The following is a 17,994-nucleotide window of genomic DNA, read 5'->3' as shown; positions in this document are numbered from 1 at the left end:
CCTCGGAAACCACTAAGCAACTTATTCACTCCCTTGTTATATCTCGCCTTGACTATTGCAACTCCCTCCTCATTGGCCTACCTCATCGCAGGCTATCCCCTCTTCAGTCTATCATGAATGCTGCTGCCAGACTTTTCCACTTTACTAACTGTTCTGTATCTACCACCCCTCTCTGCCAATCCCTCCACTGGCTTCCCATTGCCCAAAAAATAAAATTCAAAACATTAACAATAACTTATAAAGCCATTTATAACTCTGCCCCAAAATACATCAACGGACTTGTCTCTAAATATCACCCAAACCGTACTCTCCCCTCCTCGCAAGACCTCCTGCTCTCTAGCTCCCTTGTCTCCTCCTCCTATGCTCGTCTCCAGGACTTTTCCAGAGCTTCCCCCTTCTTCTGGAACTCTATACCCCAATTTATCAGACTATCGCCTACTTTGCTCACTTTTAGGCAATCTCTGAAAACCTATCTCTTCAGGGAAGCCTATCCTGCCCTCAGCTAATAATGGAATCTTATACTCTTCCAACCTGTCCATCCCCCACAGTTACTACCTTTTGTACCACTAGTCCCTCCCTCCTAGATTGTAAGCTCCAAGGAGCAGGGCCCTCCTATCCCTCTTGTATTGAACTGTATTATTGCTGTATTGTCTCCCGTTATATTGTAAAGCACTAAGCAAACTGTTGGCACTATATAAATCCTGTATAATAATAATAATGGCCTGTGCTACAGTTGCTATTATTTTTCTTAGAAGGCCATTAGTGCACTCTACCAACATGTGGAACATAATGTGTCTGTGGCAAATCACCCCATCTTCAGTCAATCAAGTTGTGTGACAACAGCACTAATCTGCAGGCTGCCCTTCACCAACAAAAATCTGACATATACCTTGCCTGGTACATGTCCTGAACTTGGTGGTGTAGCAGTTCATCATTAAGTACCCTGGCTTCCAGAAGGTCCTTTGTCAAGCCAGAAAGGTTAATGGCTACTTTAGAGAGCCATACTTGGCAATAGTTTTCCTGGCAGAATCGCAGCGCCAATATCAGATGCATACCAACCACCCCATCTGTGACATCCCCATGAGATTACTTGATTGTAGCTCAGTGTTGGCCATGCTGCAAGCAACATGCCATCAATTGTTAGCTAGGCAATTATGATACGAGGACAGGTTCTGGGGAGCAGGGGTTCTTTTCACCCTATCAATGGCTCATCATTCAAGACACATGCAACATTTACAAATTTTAGTTGTTATTTCAACCTGGATGGACTCACTTCCTTGCACATTATACCCAGCATGGTGTGTCTGGTATGAACTTTTACCTGTGGGTATATCTCTGCTAACAGATCTTTCTTAGAAATTATAACACACTTAGATGCTGTAACCTTTTACACTGGACTCCATATGTGGTGAAGGATTAACATTTATTTCTGTGTTCCCGGCCAGCTAGATGGTTGAGCATGTACTATATGTCAATACATTTTTCACATTTGTACCATCTGGTACATTCAGATATGCCCCATCTTTTATTCTAATTTAAGTGTATATTAACTTTTAGGGGTCACTGGGTAAATGTCTGAAGAGTGTCAACTCAACACAAGACTCTCTGCAGTGGATCTCAAGGGTCCCCCTATCTGTAAGGGTTTTTAGGACCTGGGCGAGCAGCATTTTGACAGTTTTTGAAGTTTTTGACAAGGTGGGGAATGGTGATACAATGCCTCCTCAGCAGTAAACTTTACCAACTGCCTCAATCCCTGTGTGGCAGCAGAAGGCTGAGAAAGTATACATGCAGAAGATGGATTCAGGCAGTGGTGGCAGGGACCAGGAGAAGGTCAAAGCCAGCTTTTAAGGGGGACACTTTACCCCTCCTTTACTTTGGATGCTGTACACTGATAGGGTGAGATTGTTGAGGACAGTGTTTCCTACATACAGTTTGTGGCAAATGGGCTTCAATATAAGCTCAAGAACCTCAGGATTTGCCCCCTCCCCCCCCAAAAGGAAAACACTATTGGGCGGCCATCTTATTAGATCTCTCAAACAAGGGTAAAAATAGCCAGTCTACTACCACCATCCTAGAGGGACCCCAAAATGTGGCACTTTGAGGATGTCCTGACGATGGCAGAATCCCCTCTGATGACCATCATGCCTCTAAGGAAAGAAGCAACAGCAATGCTTTTTAGAGATTTTTTTTAAACCACAGCAGCCAGGCCCAGCTGCAGGCAGCACTCACAGGCATCCCCTGAACATCATGACTCCTGACTACATCAGGTACAGGGCTAATGACACTTTCATTGTGGACATATAGACTACTGGGTGTCAAGGATGGATGACAGACAGGAGCTTACACAATGTGCACTGGGGCTTCATGTTTTCCCTGCAGCCAGTATGCAGTCTGAGAGGGCCTGCAGGGCAGCATGAGATTTTGTTATTTAGAGGAGAATCTGCCAGTCATCTGACAGTGTGTACCAGCTCACTTTTATAAAAATGAACCAGTCTTGAAATACCAATTACTACAAACCCTCTGCTGCTGACAGTACAAACTAAATGTTTAAGTGTCATATGACCAAGAAAAGAAATGTATACTTGCCACCAATATGGACTCCTGCCACCCCTACTGTCCTTTTCAAGTGCTCCAGCACCGTAAAGGTGTTGCCAATACATCCGGTTTAGTGCATACAGGGTTTGGGTGTAAATTGGGTTATATTGTATAAAACTGTCCGCCTATCACCACGAATCCATAACTCTGAGGACACCCAGTGGGAGGGGCGAAACATGCCAGGTGCGGACTGTGGTGATGTCATATCCGGCTGTTGGAATGCATAGCAGTGCATTACTTCCTAGTCCATAGTATATATATACTAGGCGATCTTAGGAGGACTGCAAGACCCAGCAGAACCAGATATTGTCCCACCAAAGCGAGTCAGACTCTTGTTTAAATATAAGAGTCCACAGCAGTCGTTGAGTGAGTGGGACCACTGGTGGGGAGCACAGAGCATGAGTCACATGGAAACAGCACATGCACTATTTAAGAAATAAGTCTGGCACCAAGGACTTTATTCAATATATTATGTGTATCATATGTGTTTGTTTTTTGTTTTTGTTCTAAATGCCACATTATGCAGCACTCTTAAATGTATGATGGAAAGTCTCTAATGTTTATTGCAGGGCAAATCCTGCATTGCGCTTCATAGTTGGCCACCTGTTCCAGTATCCAGCACTGCAAAGTGCCACACTGAGAAATTTCAAATATTTGCTGCAGGGTAAATTCTGAGATGCCTCTTAAAATTTGTGGCCTATTCCATTGCTCAAGCATAATAAATGTGCTACATAAAATTTCTGCAGCTTGGCTACTGCTGGAAAATTTCTAATGTCTTCTGTAGGATACATTTTGCATTGTTCCTCCAATAATACACTCTAAGTTATGTGTTAAGATAAAATCTGCCATTTCTCTCCCTCTTATATTGTGACCTAATCACGTTGCTTACACACTTTTCCTTGACTCTCCATCCAACACTGCAGCCTAAGTAAGCTGCTAATATACTGTCTGACCACTGTAAAATACCACTGTATAATGTTTGTAGCTATTATCTCTTAGATAATACACTCTGATGTTAACTTACAAACAAAACTACATAAAAATGTATTCAATTTGAAATGATTGGGGCATTCTTGCTTTATTTACAGTATGTCAAGCTAAATGTAAAAGTTAAAACAATTTATCTGAATGACAAAATACGGTGCTGCTGACAGTGTCTGTGAAAATCGTACTACTCCGTAACACCTCATACAACAAAAGAGCATCTCCCACGCATGTAATTCAAAGGATTGTTTTTTTTTTCTTTTTACACAAACAAATACAGAATTGACCAGCAGGATTGGTAACCTATAGTCTTCAGTGGGGTTCACTGCAAAGTTTGTATTCCCTGAACAAAGAATCCAATCTACTGAACCTTCAGCGAATTGAATCCAGGCACATTGGCCAACAAAATGGCATGCAGGGGAATGTCTGCCCTACTGGTAATATATCTAAAGCCAAAACTTTTTTTGTAATCTGTGTCTCATTAGGGAGGTTTCCCTTCACTTCCTGTCCTGAAGATGCACCAGTAAGTGAAAAGATATGTTTTTAATGTGAGCAAAGCTCCCTCTTGGACAGTTATCACCTGAAAAAATGTCCCGATTAGAAAATTTCCCCTCTAGTCCTGTTGTGATGGCAACTCAAAAATTTTGATTTACCTAATTTTTTAAACCTCCCTAACACAGACACAGACAGCAACGGAAAATTCTAATGTTTAAACACTTTAAATATTTAAAAAAGGTTTGCCTTTAGTTATCACAACCCCTGTTATATATGTGCTTTAAAGGGGAAGGTTAAAAAAAGATGAAGATACTAAAGGTGAATTGGACGATGTGGAATTTAGCAAATTATATAAAGAGCAGTGCTCATCACTGTTTTATAATTATTATTGCAGATGTAGAAATCATGAATATTCATCTTACTTCAGGTTTGTTTTTGTACAAGCACTCTTATAGTTCATTATTGCAATCAAACGATTCATTACTGAAGCTCCGTTATGTGTGGCAGCATTATTAGCATAATCAATTTTACATCTATTCTCCAAAAAAAAAAATTAAAGCTCTGAAGTAGCAGCAATCATTCCGGTCCTACGAACTTTTCAGGGTACTATCAGTTTCATCAAAATGCCTTCAACAGCATCCAGATCAGAGCTTCTCAAATCGAGGTACAAGCACCATCGTCAGTACTTCTGACAGGTTCAAGAGGTACTACTGACTGTTCAGCTTAACCTGGATAATCATTTAAAGTTTTATCAAATATAAATATTATAGAAATCAACTCAAGCAGCTTTGTTTAGTTATCAAAAACACAAGTAGTTGGTTTGGGCTTGCGTTATTGGGCAGATGCAACTTGCTTTTAGGTGCATTCTGCTTGCATTTGAGATCAGTTTGAGATGACTCTGAGAATATTCACAGTTCATTGGCAGGTGCTTTTAACCTGTACTTAACCTGCTTCTGACCTGCAGTTAAACTGTTTTTAAGCTGCATCACCCTACTTTAAGCTATGTTTGCATTCCTATTGACTTGTACAGGGAGAGAAGCAGTTGTGATGCGATCAAGGGTCTGTCAACACATGCTTCTAAAGTGCTTCTGTGAGGACACCAGTAAGGTCACCATAGCTGTTTTTTAGTCCAGTCTTCAGAGGTTGTAGGGGATGTCAGGTAGGAAACTGGTTTTCATCTACTACTTCTCCCTATTACTGCATGTACAGTCTCCTGTATACCTGCTAGAGATCTCCCTTTCCCCTTTTGAACAGGATGTTCTGTATCACATTACTGCAGCTGTGCTCTATGCTCTGTTCACTGGAGAAGGTCAGTGGAGGACTGTCTTGTCCTCTGCAATGGACTTTGGCAGACATTGCGGGGAAGCCAATGCCTACAATAATGCATCATAATCCTGAAAGATCTGGGTGCCCATTTTAGTGTCGCTATGTTATGTGCCTTGCCATGTGAATCAGCCCAACATGTAAGAAGGAAGAGGCAACATTACGTGCAGTCTGTGATTTTGAATAGGATCTGGATGGCCTCCCCTTCAGGGAAGTGAGTCAGTGCCCTACTGCATACCTGTAGTAGACACAAGAATGAAGCAGCCTTATAGAGGGAATATGTGACTTTCCTCTGGACTAGACTTTCCTCCCTTGTGAGGTTTCCCTGCTAGGGGCTGAGCACATCATTAAAGTCTTTGTTCTGGACCCCAACAGCAAATAAGTAGAGGAATGTCTTACTCTTGAAGAAGGAAGTTTTAGCAGTGCAGCATCTCCTTTTGTGTAATTGGGAAAGCAACAATGCACAGTGTTATGTGGGAATGTAACAAATGCCAATATGTGGTACTGTATCACTATTATTTTGAAATTTAGTAAAGAAGCATTCCACCATTAACCGCCTTATCCTTTTGTCACACAGTGTTTGGAAATTAGGCCTCAGTAGGCCATTGTACAGTCTATATGTATTATCCGGGAGATGAAAAGATGTCAAACAAATAGTTCGGAACAGGAGTAGGTGGCAGTGGATCCTTCTGGTGGAGTGGTCCAAGAAGTCCCTTGATGCGCTCACCTGGACAATTGGGATACTGCAAGGTGGTCCCCACTCATGGTGAAGGACCCTTCCCCATGACTAGGCGTGAAATTACTTAACCACTTCCCTGTCCAGCCCATGTGCATAAATGGCTGGACGGGAGTAGTACCAAAGCTGGTGGCCATTTTTAAACTGCCCCCGCATTTACTGCCTGTGCACGCTCCCAGGGAGCACGCGGCACCGCGATCAGGTGCCTGCTATTTCCTCCGGAACGCCGATCACTGTATGTGACCTCTGTGTGAGGTCCCAAATCATGTGATACCTGACTGGCCAATCAGTGATCACATGAATAGTAGTATACAATATGTCACTTCCTGACATCATTGTTTACTACTTGTGAAATCTGTGAATGATCACAGAGGTCACATGGTACAAGGCTATTCACAACAGCCTTGTACCATGTGACAAGCTGTGACCAATCACAGATCTCACAGTATTTCTCAATGCCTGCAAGAATGCAGCCAGAGAGAAGGAGAAATCATTGCTTTTACAGCCTTTCTGGGTGTAAAAGCAATCAGTGCAAAAAAAAAAATCTTCATCACCCCCCACAAGTAGTACAATGTCACTATGGTGACACTGTATTGTTAGGGTGACGGCATGTTAAAAAAAACATAAATAATAATATAAAAAAATAAAATGAAAATGTAAAAATAAATTTAAAAAAATTATAATTTTTGGTTATAAACTAATTTGGATTATTTTTTGTTACTATAAAAATAGTTGAATACACTTTGGCAAAGATTTATGAAGAAAGATTATTTATTTGCAAAATTTTATAAGACAAACACTTTTTTTCAAAATGTTTGGACTTTTTCTTTTATATAGCAATAAAATAAAAATCCCAGTGGTGAATAAATACCACCAAAATAAAGTTTTATCTGTTTAAAAAAAATGTAAAAAAAATTCATATGGGTAGAGTGTTGCATGGCCGCGCAATTGTCATTCAAAGTGTGCTAGCACTGAAAGCTGAAAATTGGCCTGGACAAGAAGGGGGTGAAAGTGTCTGGACTTGAAGTGGTTAAGAAGCAAAGCCTTGCTCATGAGTGTATAATTGTAGAGGTGCATATCCTTGCCTAGAGTCAAAAATAATAATAACAACATTTCGTTGTACAAGGAGAACTGGTAAGAGGGCTTATGGCTCCATTCTTTCCCTCCTAAAATGCAGAAGGGTGAGTGGGTCGGGGCTGAGCTCAGAAACCCATTTCTGGTGTCACCAGTGTATCTCTGTGGGTCCATCCTAGTGTAGGCCCCTAGCTATGAGTTTTGGCCACTATGCAGCTAGGGGGTGCTTACAAGCTGTCATCCTAATCCTGGCCCCACTACCTAATAAGTAATTGACCTTGATCATAAAAATTGTGAGTCACCTATCAGGATGCCGGCTGTTTAACCTTCATCTAAAAAAACAGGTCAGCAGTAGCAGTTCCCGATTTTGGAAGAGGGTTTTAGAGTGCGTTCAAACCTATACACTGCAGTGACATGTATTAAAATGCAAATTTTAACATGTGTTGTTCCAAGGCTTGGCACTTGTATAGTGTGTTGTAATGACTTTTATTGTCAAGGACTCTCCAGTGCACTGTACAGTAGATGCCAATGCACAGCAACACACTGCAACTCCTCTATGTGCATTTTGCTATGGTGAATCAAAAAAAGGGTCTTGTCTGTTAATTGGTCTGCTGAGGTGTGTTGACAGCCCATTTATATTTCATGGTTTGCCTTAACGCAACGCATGTTAACGCATGTGTGTGTGTTAAGACATTGCAGTGTATCATATAGATGTAAATGGGTAAACATTTATCCAAGTAAACACTTGTGGACACATTTATGAGGCAGTAAATCTGAATTTCACAAAACATTCACTGCAGGTGAATCTTCCAGTGCATTTGTTTTAAATGACAGTGACATATTCACCATAAGTGAATGTTTGCTGATAGTTCGGCAAACAATTTTGGTATAGTTACTAAATTCATATGATTGCCACTACTCTGTCTATCTCATGAGTTCAAGCAAAGATGCCTTCCATGAGTTACTGAAATTCTATGAGGAATATGTTTCTGATGGAACAATACATTTGCATTCTATTCATAAGGCTATGTATATACAGTATATGATTTACAACAATGCCTTAGTCCCTACATCCAGCACAAGACACAGACACAAGGAGCTTGGCCTCTGCTTACAGGAAAGTAAGCAGATTCATGCAAATTATTCCTTTTTGCTCCTTTCAGCCCAGGGTAGGCTTTTTGGTTCCTTTTGTACCGCCTCATCACCAAACCTTAATGGATGTACTGTTTTATATATATGATGCAAATTCATATGCTGATTCTCCTGAGGCATCTCACTGTCTATCTTTGACCATGTCTTTGATAAATCTGTGTGATATCATTTGCTGTGGTCATGCACAAATGGGGGTATGGGTTCAAACACATACATACACATATGCGGTTTGAAAAGCATTGCTACACTGAAATCAATACAGTTGGCACTGGAAATTAAAATTAGATGCCTTTGCAAAAAAGGGTTTTATATTTTTTATTGTTTGCAACTATACTTATTCATACCGTTGCCATATCCAGGTATGTAAAAAGCATCTCTATTATACTAAACCAAAGGATTAACTTTGTATTTCTTCACAAGATTTTGCTATTCTACAAATGCTTTTGATATATTCCAATTAATTCAATGTTTTTATTATAAATTACGTGTGAAGGAAATTGATTAGAAAAAAGTTTTCTTCACATATATATTTGTTAACTTGGACTATATTTAGCAACCTTCTACGGATTAACCTCATAGCATAGGGATATTCATCCACAAAGATTTACATAAACATGGATATACTTAAAAGCAACTATTATTTTAGAAAAGCAGATTCTGAATCATCTAATAAGTTTTTAATATGTGTAATTTTCTCATTTACTCTTTGCTAAATAATTCATATAGATCATTTTTTTACCATTAATTTTTTTCAACTTTTGTACTGTAAATTTGTGATGTACTCATTTAATGCTATAACGTCAATGTAATACAAAAATGTACCAGCTTTTTTGTAATCTACATACCATAAGGAATTGGTCGAGGATATTCCTCATTGCTGTTTCCTGGGAGAAGCTGAGTAACACAACAGTCAGTATGTCCTGCTGGAACAATGGAGTTGGAAACAGTGTCATTACGTCCACGTGCTACTGTTTCTGGACAAGTGCAACCAGTCTGTGTCAGTCCACAGCGCACACCCCAGTCCCGAGCTCTTAAACATTCCTCAAACCATCTGCAAAGTACACCACAAGCAAACTGGCTTGAGTTATCATGGTTGACCAACAGCACCTCCACAAAGCGGAAACTCAGCACAGAATCAGGTAGAAGCTGAATGGATAGAGGCTGCTCTGACAAGCAGATACGAAGAAAATTTTTATCAAAGTGAGAAAATGTAAACGGAGACCCAGGGATACAGAGTTCCTGAGCTTCGTCTGCCCCTTCCTCAGGCCGGCTGCAGGTGTGGTTGGGAAGATAATGATCCAAAGCTTGCACCATGGGGGATAGATGTGAGCACACTTGCTCCTCGTGAGTGAACTTTAGGTATAATGTGTATTTGGTTGGGTCTGGGTTCTCCAGGGTCCAAGAGCAGCCAGGAGAGAAGACAGGGAATAGGTCTTTAAGAGAGAAGGCTCCGTACAGAACTCCAGAGGCCAGAGCCGAGCATGTGCTCGGTGTAGGGTTTGAACCCCAAGAGCACAAGACAAGAGACGATATCACAGATAGTAAGAGGGGACAAGCAGTGTTCATCCTATGACATGGGCCCTGTAGGAGAAAAAAACAAAAGTATTAATTTTTGAATAGTTGCTGAGCACTTAGCATATCAAGGCAAATTCACAGATGAACGGTATGCAAATTCAAGGGCTAGTCAGCAAAAGCCACCTTATTACATGCAACCAAAGCCAAAAAACTTTCCAAGATTGATGGTAATTATCATCAAATTATAATGTCAAATTATACCATAAGTACCAAATTCTTAATGTGTTCCATCACTTTTACAGAAAACTTGCACTAAGAGAGCATGAAGGCTTTTATTACCAGCCTCTAGCTGAAAATGGTAGGTGATTGGCTGTCATGCTAATTGGATTGTTTCAGAACGTTCACAGACACTGTCCTAGGCAACTAACATTTTTAGAATGAGGTCAGCAAAGGCAGCCCCAATATATCTCTAGGTACCTTATAGATTTTACGATGACAGGTAATGTAATGGTAAAGATTGTATATGCTTGTCACTATTCTTCAGTTCCATTAACAAACACTGACTATAGCACACTTACATTTCCTTTTATTTATATTAACACAATATTTTAATACATACAGTAATTGCGATTACAATATTAGTTATTCAATAAATATAAAGTGCAATTGTGTAATGCATAGCAACCAATCAAACACCAGGTTACAGTAGTCACCTAATGAAAAAAGAAGCTGACTGCATTTGTGTTACTGTGCTTAGCATATGGTCATTGCACTTTGTAATGTCTTCCTCAACAGGTTGGAAACAGTCAATAGAATCTGGACATACCATACTGGAATATGACCACATTATATTAGAAAGAAATAGCTCTGCCAAACAAGCAAAAAATATTTTATCTCGGTTTTACTAATTTCTCTGTCTTACTTTAAAAACAATAACACCCCGGTCACATCAAGCCAGACTTTGAAATCGTGTGTCTTACAGTGAAGTCGCATGATTTCAAGGTCGGGGGACATGCCGATTTCAGGTGCGATTTGCAAGACATCTGGCACAGATGTCTATGCAAATTGCACGAAAAGTAATGCATGTACTACTTTAGAAATCGGTGTGGCTCTGAACAAGTCGGAACCGCACCAATTTGACCGCTGTCATTGACAGCATAAGCTATAAGAAGGGCTTGTAACTCAGGGTCTCATTTAAACCAGGGGGAGAAGTGGCTTTAAGGTGGTATATCCACCGTGCTTCTCGATGCAAGATATATTTATCAAAATCACCTTTGACGCTGATCCGTCATGTCTCCGCGTAAGTGTAGCTAATGTGCTAAATGATTGACATGGAGGGAGGCACTTTGCTATTATTTATGTCCTTTTTCTGGCCCCTTTTTGGGGGTATGTTTGTAATATGAGCCTGATAAAGAGTATATGAATCCTGACTCTTATGTCAATAAATGGTTGTATGTATTTTACTGTGTGGTCTCTTATTGTGCCCAAAGAATCCAATATTTTTGCAGTACTTATTGTCCGGCTTTTTTTTCTTGTTTTCAATAGGATTTGGCACTAGGAAGCTTTTTTGGTATTTTTATGTTTATATTTTTTATGTTATAACTACAAAAATTGCATTTGACATTGTTTGACCAACAATTGGCTTTATTCAATGGATTGGTCACCAATATGCTATAATTCAAATTACAAATAGGAATGAAATTGTGGCCATCTTGTTGGTTGGAAACCTTTACTGCCATGTAATATGCAGGATCTGTTTAGATCTATGAGAGCTAGACTTTCTTTCTGGTTGAACAGTAAATCTATCCTTAGGAGTGTAGCAACTGACATGTGTTAGTGAACAGGGACCTTGGATCTCTAGGCATTATTACATGATATACATTCTTTTTGACCTCTTGAGTTTGTGGTCAACAAGATGTGGTAAGAGGCTGTGTGTACTTTGATGGTGGAGGATTTCTTTTCTTGCAGGAACTATTACATCTCTAAGCACACCTTTTGGGTGGTCCCCCTAGGTGTGCCCACTGAACACTCCTTAACCCCTTCATGCCTAAGGTTAAAACAAATCTTAACGCCTAAGCACAATTTTGCAACTTTGACATGTGTTAGCAAAACTGTACATATCATCACAACTACTTTGTACATCCAGGTGGATTATACCTTGTTTTTTTCAGGACACATTGTGCTTTCATTTGGTGGTAAATGGTAACGGATATCTCCTGTTTATTTATTTTTTTAATTCCAAAGGAAAACCAGCCAAAAATAGTAAAAAAAAAACATTTTTTTAAATGTAGCTGTATATTTCTTGCTACTATCATAACCTACCACCAAAGAGCAACCCAAAATAATTTCTCCTGCTCTTGACGATCGCAATTTGCACAATTTGCTTCTTTTTTTTATCCTACCATTAACTGACACTGATACTAATTTAAAAATTAAAAAAAAAACCCTAGCCCAAAAAAAGAAAAAACCTTGACCCTGACTTTTGACCCTGACCTTGACCCAAACGCTAAAACTGGCGCTGACCTAGATCAAACCTTAAACTAGGTATTTTTGTTTATTTTTTTTATTATTTATTTATTTGTTTATTTATTACACACCTGTTTTTTTTCTTTCTGATAGGACAGAGACAGACAAAATGTATCTCGCTCCTCCATTCAGAGAGAGAAAACAAGGGGGGAGGGCTTCAGAGTGACTGATCACTGTGATAGCCAATCAGAGGCTATCACAGTGATCAGGTGACCCAGAAATTGGGCGTTTTAGGTCCTGATCATTAGAACGGGACCCGGGGCTCTCAGTGACACACCAGTCTTTTTGCTGAGAGTGTGCCATGCAGTGCGTTCCCAGACTGAGGGGAGCTGTCTGTACAAAAATCTGTCTGGTGTCACTGAAGGGTATCGCTTGGAAAATTGGAAGGAGGCCACCATTCTGTCCTTGGGCATTATGAGTACAGACACTGTGGGATCTTGGGGACTCTGTGAGCTTCACTACTTCTCTGGTGCTTTATAGTCAGTGTCAGTCTGAAAAATGGGATGTCAGCTGGTGTCCTGAAGAGCACCCCTTCCTAGCATTGGGACTTTGCTCAAGGCTGCTACTTAACCTCTTGCCATCTGCCTGTTGTTTATAAACGGCAGGGCGGTGGCAGTCCAAGGTCGGGTTGCCGTTCCTAAACGGCACCCGCCTTTTCTAGCTGTGCGCGCTCCCTGGGAGCGCGCACCACCGCGATCCGGTGCCCGCTGTGTCCTCCGGACACAGTGAAACACCGATCGTCGGACGGGACCTCTGTACGAGGTCCCGGTCATGTGATCACTGATTGGCGAATCAGTGATCACATGCAAAGTAGTAAGCAAGATGTCACTTGTGACATCATTGCTTACTACATGTGAAATCTGTGAATGATCACAGAGGTCACATGGTACAAGGCTATTCACAACAGCCTTGTACCATGTGACAAGCTGTGACCAATCACAGCTCACTTAGTATTTCTCAATGACTGCAAGAATGCAGACAGAGAGAAAGAGAAATGATTGCTTTTACATCCTATATCGGTGTAAAAGCAATCAGTGTAAAAAAAAAAAAAAAATCTTCATCACCCCCCACAAGTAGTACAGTGTCACCATGGTGACACTGTACTGCTAGGGTGACAGTATGTAAAAAAATAAAATAAAATAAAAAAATAATATAAAAAAAATAATATAAAAATGTAAAATAAAATGTTTAAAAATCATAATTTTTGGTTATAAACTAATTTGGATTTTTTTTTTACTAAAAAAATAACGGAATAAATTTTGGCCAAGATGTATGATGAAATATTATTTATTTGCAAAATTTTATTTAAAAAAACACTTTTTTCAAAATTTTTGGACTTTTTCATTTACATAGTAAAAAAAAATAAAAATCCCAGTGGTGAATAAATACCACCAAAATAAAGCTTTATCTGTCTCAAAAAAATGTTAAAAAATTCATATGGGTACAGTATTGCATGACCGCGCAATTGTCATTCAAAGTGTGATAGCGCTGAAAGCTGAAAATTGCCCTGGACAGGAAGGGGGTAAAAGTGTCTGGACAGGAAGTGGTTAAGGACGTTCTGTCCTTAACTGTAATTAATTCTATTCTATTGGAGTATTCTACTAAATTCCCCATCCCTATCCAAGTTCTGCAATAATAAAACTACAAAAACGACAACCCCTAGACTGATCATTGGAGACAACGAGCAAAAGTGTGCAGGTACCTGGCTGTGAAACTACCTTGTTTCTGGCTGCTTGGTGAAGTTAGGGAAGACCTGGACAAATACCAAAGCTGCTCCTTTGGGGGTAGCCCTGCATATGTGACCACAGAGTACAGGCAGGGGTGTTACTACAAAAATTATGAGACTGCAGAGGATTCAGCAGTGTAAAATTAGTCAGTAGCAAGAAAGTTTTAATAAGGGACACTAGACCTAACCAGGCATGCCTACATTTTTTTTTCTCTATGGGAATAAGGGGTGTGGTGAATGTGAGTGATATAAGGTCAGTTGGTTTAGGTGCACATATGTTAGGATTCATTGATTTTGGTTTAGCATTTAACACCATAGTTTCTGATGAATTAGTGAAGACGTTAATTGCTTTGGGCGTATACCCAGTGCTGTGCTCATGGATTGTGGATTTGCTAACAAATAGACCACAAATGGTGAGAACAGAAGATTGAGTGCCTAATACAATAGCAGAAACAGAAGAGTGATGGCATAAAAAGGCTGAGTAGTCCATCAAGTCTGCCTTTTTTTATTGTGTGTGATTTTCTGTGTTGTTTTTTTTTGGGGGGGGGGGACTAGTATTCTAAATGTGCTGTAACTAAAGATCTATATAGAAAAATCAAGACCTCCATGCCCCTGCTGGAGGCATCCTGGAATTCTATTGGCTTTTCTCACTGCCTAGACACATTGCTCATTTTGCAATCATCTGAAATAAGTACACCTAAATATTTTTCCTTTGTAGTGCTGGCCAACACTGTACCCCCAATGTTGTACTCTGTCAAGGTATTATTTTTTCCTAGATGCATTATTTTACATTGAACTGCAGTTTCCACTGCTTTGAACATTTTTTTTACACCAATGCCAGATTGTGTTCCATGTTACAGACAGCTCCAGGAATATCAACACAATTGCAAACCTTTGTGTCATCACTTACATAACGTACCCACCAACCCTTTAGTTATATCACTTATATATAGAGTAAACAAAACAGGACAAAGTACAGATTCTTGTGGTCACTACCAGTGACTGATCTATGTTCAGAATGAACCCCATTTACAACCACACTCTGCTATCTATTCTTTAGCCAAATGCATAGCCACTGAACCTCCCAAAATTTACATCTTAGTCTGTACAATTTTTTAATTAGATAATTATGAGGAACTGTTTTAAAAGCTTTGTTGAAACCAAGATAATCAAGATATCCACAGACCACCCTGGTCCAAAACATTAGTGATATAGTCAAAAATCCAATCAGATTAGTCTGACATGATATGCTCTCAGTAAATTCATGCTGCTTTAGGTTTAGCAAGTTGCATGTTTTAAGTGATTAATAATCCTTCTTTAACCACTTCCCTTAATATTCTGCAGATGGGCGGCAGCTACAGGATCAGCGGTGCACCCATATGTCGCTGTGACTGTATCAACACAGGGGGGCACTGCGTGCCCTCACCCCCACGCGCGACACAGCGGAATTTAATCAGGACGCGGTGATCATGTGATCGTATGTGCCTGATCACAATGTTAGCAGAGCTGTTAGGAATCAATCTGATTCCTAACAGCTTTGCTTCTCTTCCTAGTGGGCTGTGATTGGCCCACAGCTCTCACATGGTATGGTAACACTGCACTACTCTGATGAACGTATTTGAAAAAAAATAGTAAAACAACAGAAAAAATATGTTAAAAGAATTAAAATATTGAGAATAATGTCTTAAATGGGTGGATGAGCGGTGGCTTTGGGCAAAGCAAACCCTTAGGTCGCTTTCTATTTATGGGCGTGAGCGTGCATGCGCCCCCTGCTGACCTCCCTGTCAGTCAAGGGAGAGAAGAGAGAACACTGCACTGAGTAAAAGCTCTACATTTTACACCCACCGGTTAGATTAGCACATTTAACACTTTGATCACCCATACTATCACCCAGCCAGTACCATTAGCAGTGTCAGCATATAGAATTTTTCACTGATCACTGTAGATCACAGCTCCAAGCATTTCTTTGGCCTAAGACACTGGAAGCTACAAGCATTTCATCATTTCGGTTTAGCTGGATATCCAATGCCTTGAAAAGCTATTCATACCCATTGAAATTTTCCACATTTTGTCATGTTACAGCCAAAAATGTAAATGTAATTTATTGGGATTTTATGTGACAGACCAACACAAAAGGGCAGATAATTGTAAAGTGAAATGAAAATGACAAATGGTTTTCAAAATTTTTTACAAGCTTTGCTTCTCTTCCTAGTGGGCTGTGATTGGCCCACAACTCTCACATGGTATGGTAAAAATGAGTTACTCTGATGAAAGTATCAAAAAAAATAGTAAAACAAAAGAAAAATAATGTTAAAAAGAATTAAAATATTGAGAATAATGTCTTAAATGTGTGGACGAGCAGTGGCTCTTGGCAAAGCAAACCCTTACGTCGCTTTCTATTTCTGGGTGAGAGCGCATATGTGCCCCCTGCTGCCCTCCCTGTCAGTCCAGGGAGAGAAGAGCGAACAAAGCACTACATTTTACACACACCAGTTAGAATAGCACATTTAACCCACTGATCGCACCTATTAACCCTTTAATCACCCCGTCACCCAGCCAGTACCATTAGTATAGTATCAGTATATAGAATTTTTCACTGATCACTGTAGATCACAGCTCCATTCATCTCTATGGTCTAAGAAACTGTAAGCTGCAAGCATTTCATAATTTCGGTTTAGCCAGATATACAGTAAACAGAGCCATTTTAAATTTGGGGAAAACATCTGATCACACCAGTCTTGGTGTTATAAGATGCTTTAAGGGCAGAGGAGAGATCTAGAGTCTAATAGACCCCATATTTTTCAGAAAAGAGTACCTGTCACTGCCTATTGCTATTGCAGGGTATATCTACATTCCCTGTGACAATAAAAGTGATTAAAAAAAAGAGAAAGTGTAAAAATTTAAAAATCTAAATTAAAAAAAAAAAAATTCACCCTGCCCCCATCCCCGTGCTCGTGCACAAAGGTGAACGCAAGCGTCGGTCCCATGTCAGTATATAAACAGAGATTGCAACATGTATGTGAAGTATCACAGGGAACGTCAGATTGAGGGCAGCAATTCTAGCACTAGACATCCTGTGTAAATCTAATGTAGTAACCTGTATAGGCTATGAAAGAGTTGCCTATGGATATTAAAAATGTACGCAGCCATTGCACAGGCGTGTGCAATTTTAAAGCATGTCATGTGTGGTATCTATACTTGGCGTAACATCATCTTTTATATTTAATCAAACAAGTGAGCACTATATTGTGTTTTGTGCATTAAAATTTAAAAAGGTGTATTTATTCCCAAAAATTTGTGTTTGAAAAATTGCGATGCAAATATTATGTGACATAAAAAATTGCAACACCCACCTTTTTATTCTCTAGGGCAGTGGTTCTTAACCTGGGTTCGATCGAACCCCAGGGGTTCGGTGAGTCAGTCTCGCGGGTTCGGCGGGGGTGAAGACCCACATCCGACTCATATGATTCGTGCAGTAAATATTCATTATTATGTTTTTGTTTTTGTGTGAAAATCATGTTTTAATGGTTTTGTTCTTTGTTCTTAACGGTTTTGTTCATTTTGTGCACCTATGTATAAATATATACCTAAATATATACCTATGTTTTGAATTTTAAAAATCATATTTTATTTTTCCAATTAAGAAGGGTTCGGTGAATGCGCATATGAAACTGGTGGGGTTCAGTACCTCCAACAAGGTTAAGAACCACTGCTCTAGGGCCTCTGATTTAAAAAAAATTTAAGGTTTGAAGGTTTAAAGCAATTTTCTAGCAAAAAAAATTTTTTTTCATATAAACAAAAAGTGCCAGAAATGGCTTGGTCTTCAAGTGGTTAGATGAGTGGGTGGCATAAGCTTTTAATTTTGGCC

General features: G+C 39.7%; 1 protein-coding gene across 10 annotated transcripts in view; it reads right to left on the bottom strand.

The window, feature by feature from the left end:
* ADGRB2 (adhesion G protein-coupled receptor B2) overlaps nucleotides 1–17,994 on the bottom strand; it is a 603,867-nt gene that overhangs the window by 319,724 nt on the left and 266,149 nt on the right. For 9 of the 10 annotated variants that reach the window (XM_089673848.1, XM_089673852.1, XM_089673850.1 and 6 more), the window contains one exon: nucleotides 9,205–9,940. In XM_089673848.1, coding sequence (XP_089529974.1) covers nucleotides 9,205–9,925 — 721 coding nt within the window. In that variant the 5' untranslated portion in view covers nucleotides 9,926–9,940. Of the gene's footprint in view, nucleotides 1–9,204; nucleotides 9,941–17,994 lie in introns of those variants that run through there. The other variant, XM_089673857.1, reaches the window with a different exon arrangement.

The sequence above is a fragment of the Staurois parvus genome, unplaced genomic scaffold (assembly GCF_062004578.1).
Source record: "Staurois parvus isolate SC_StPar_1 unplaced genomic scaffold, SC_StPar_1.0 ptg000145l, whole genome shotgun sequence".
Lineage (NCBI taxonomy): Eukaryota > Metazoa > Chordata > Amphibia > Anura > Ranidae > Staurois > Staurois parvus.
This window is presented reverse-complemented; position numbering and strand designations above follow the sequence as displayed.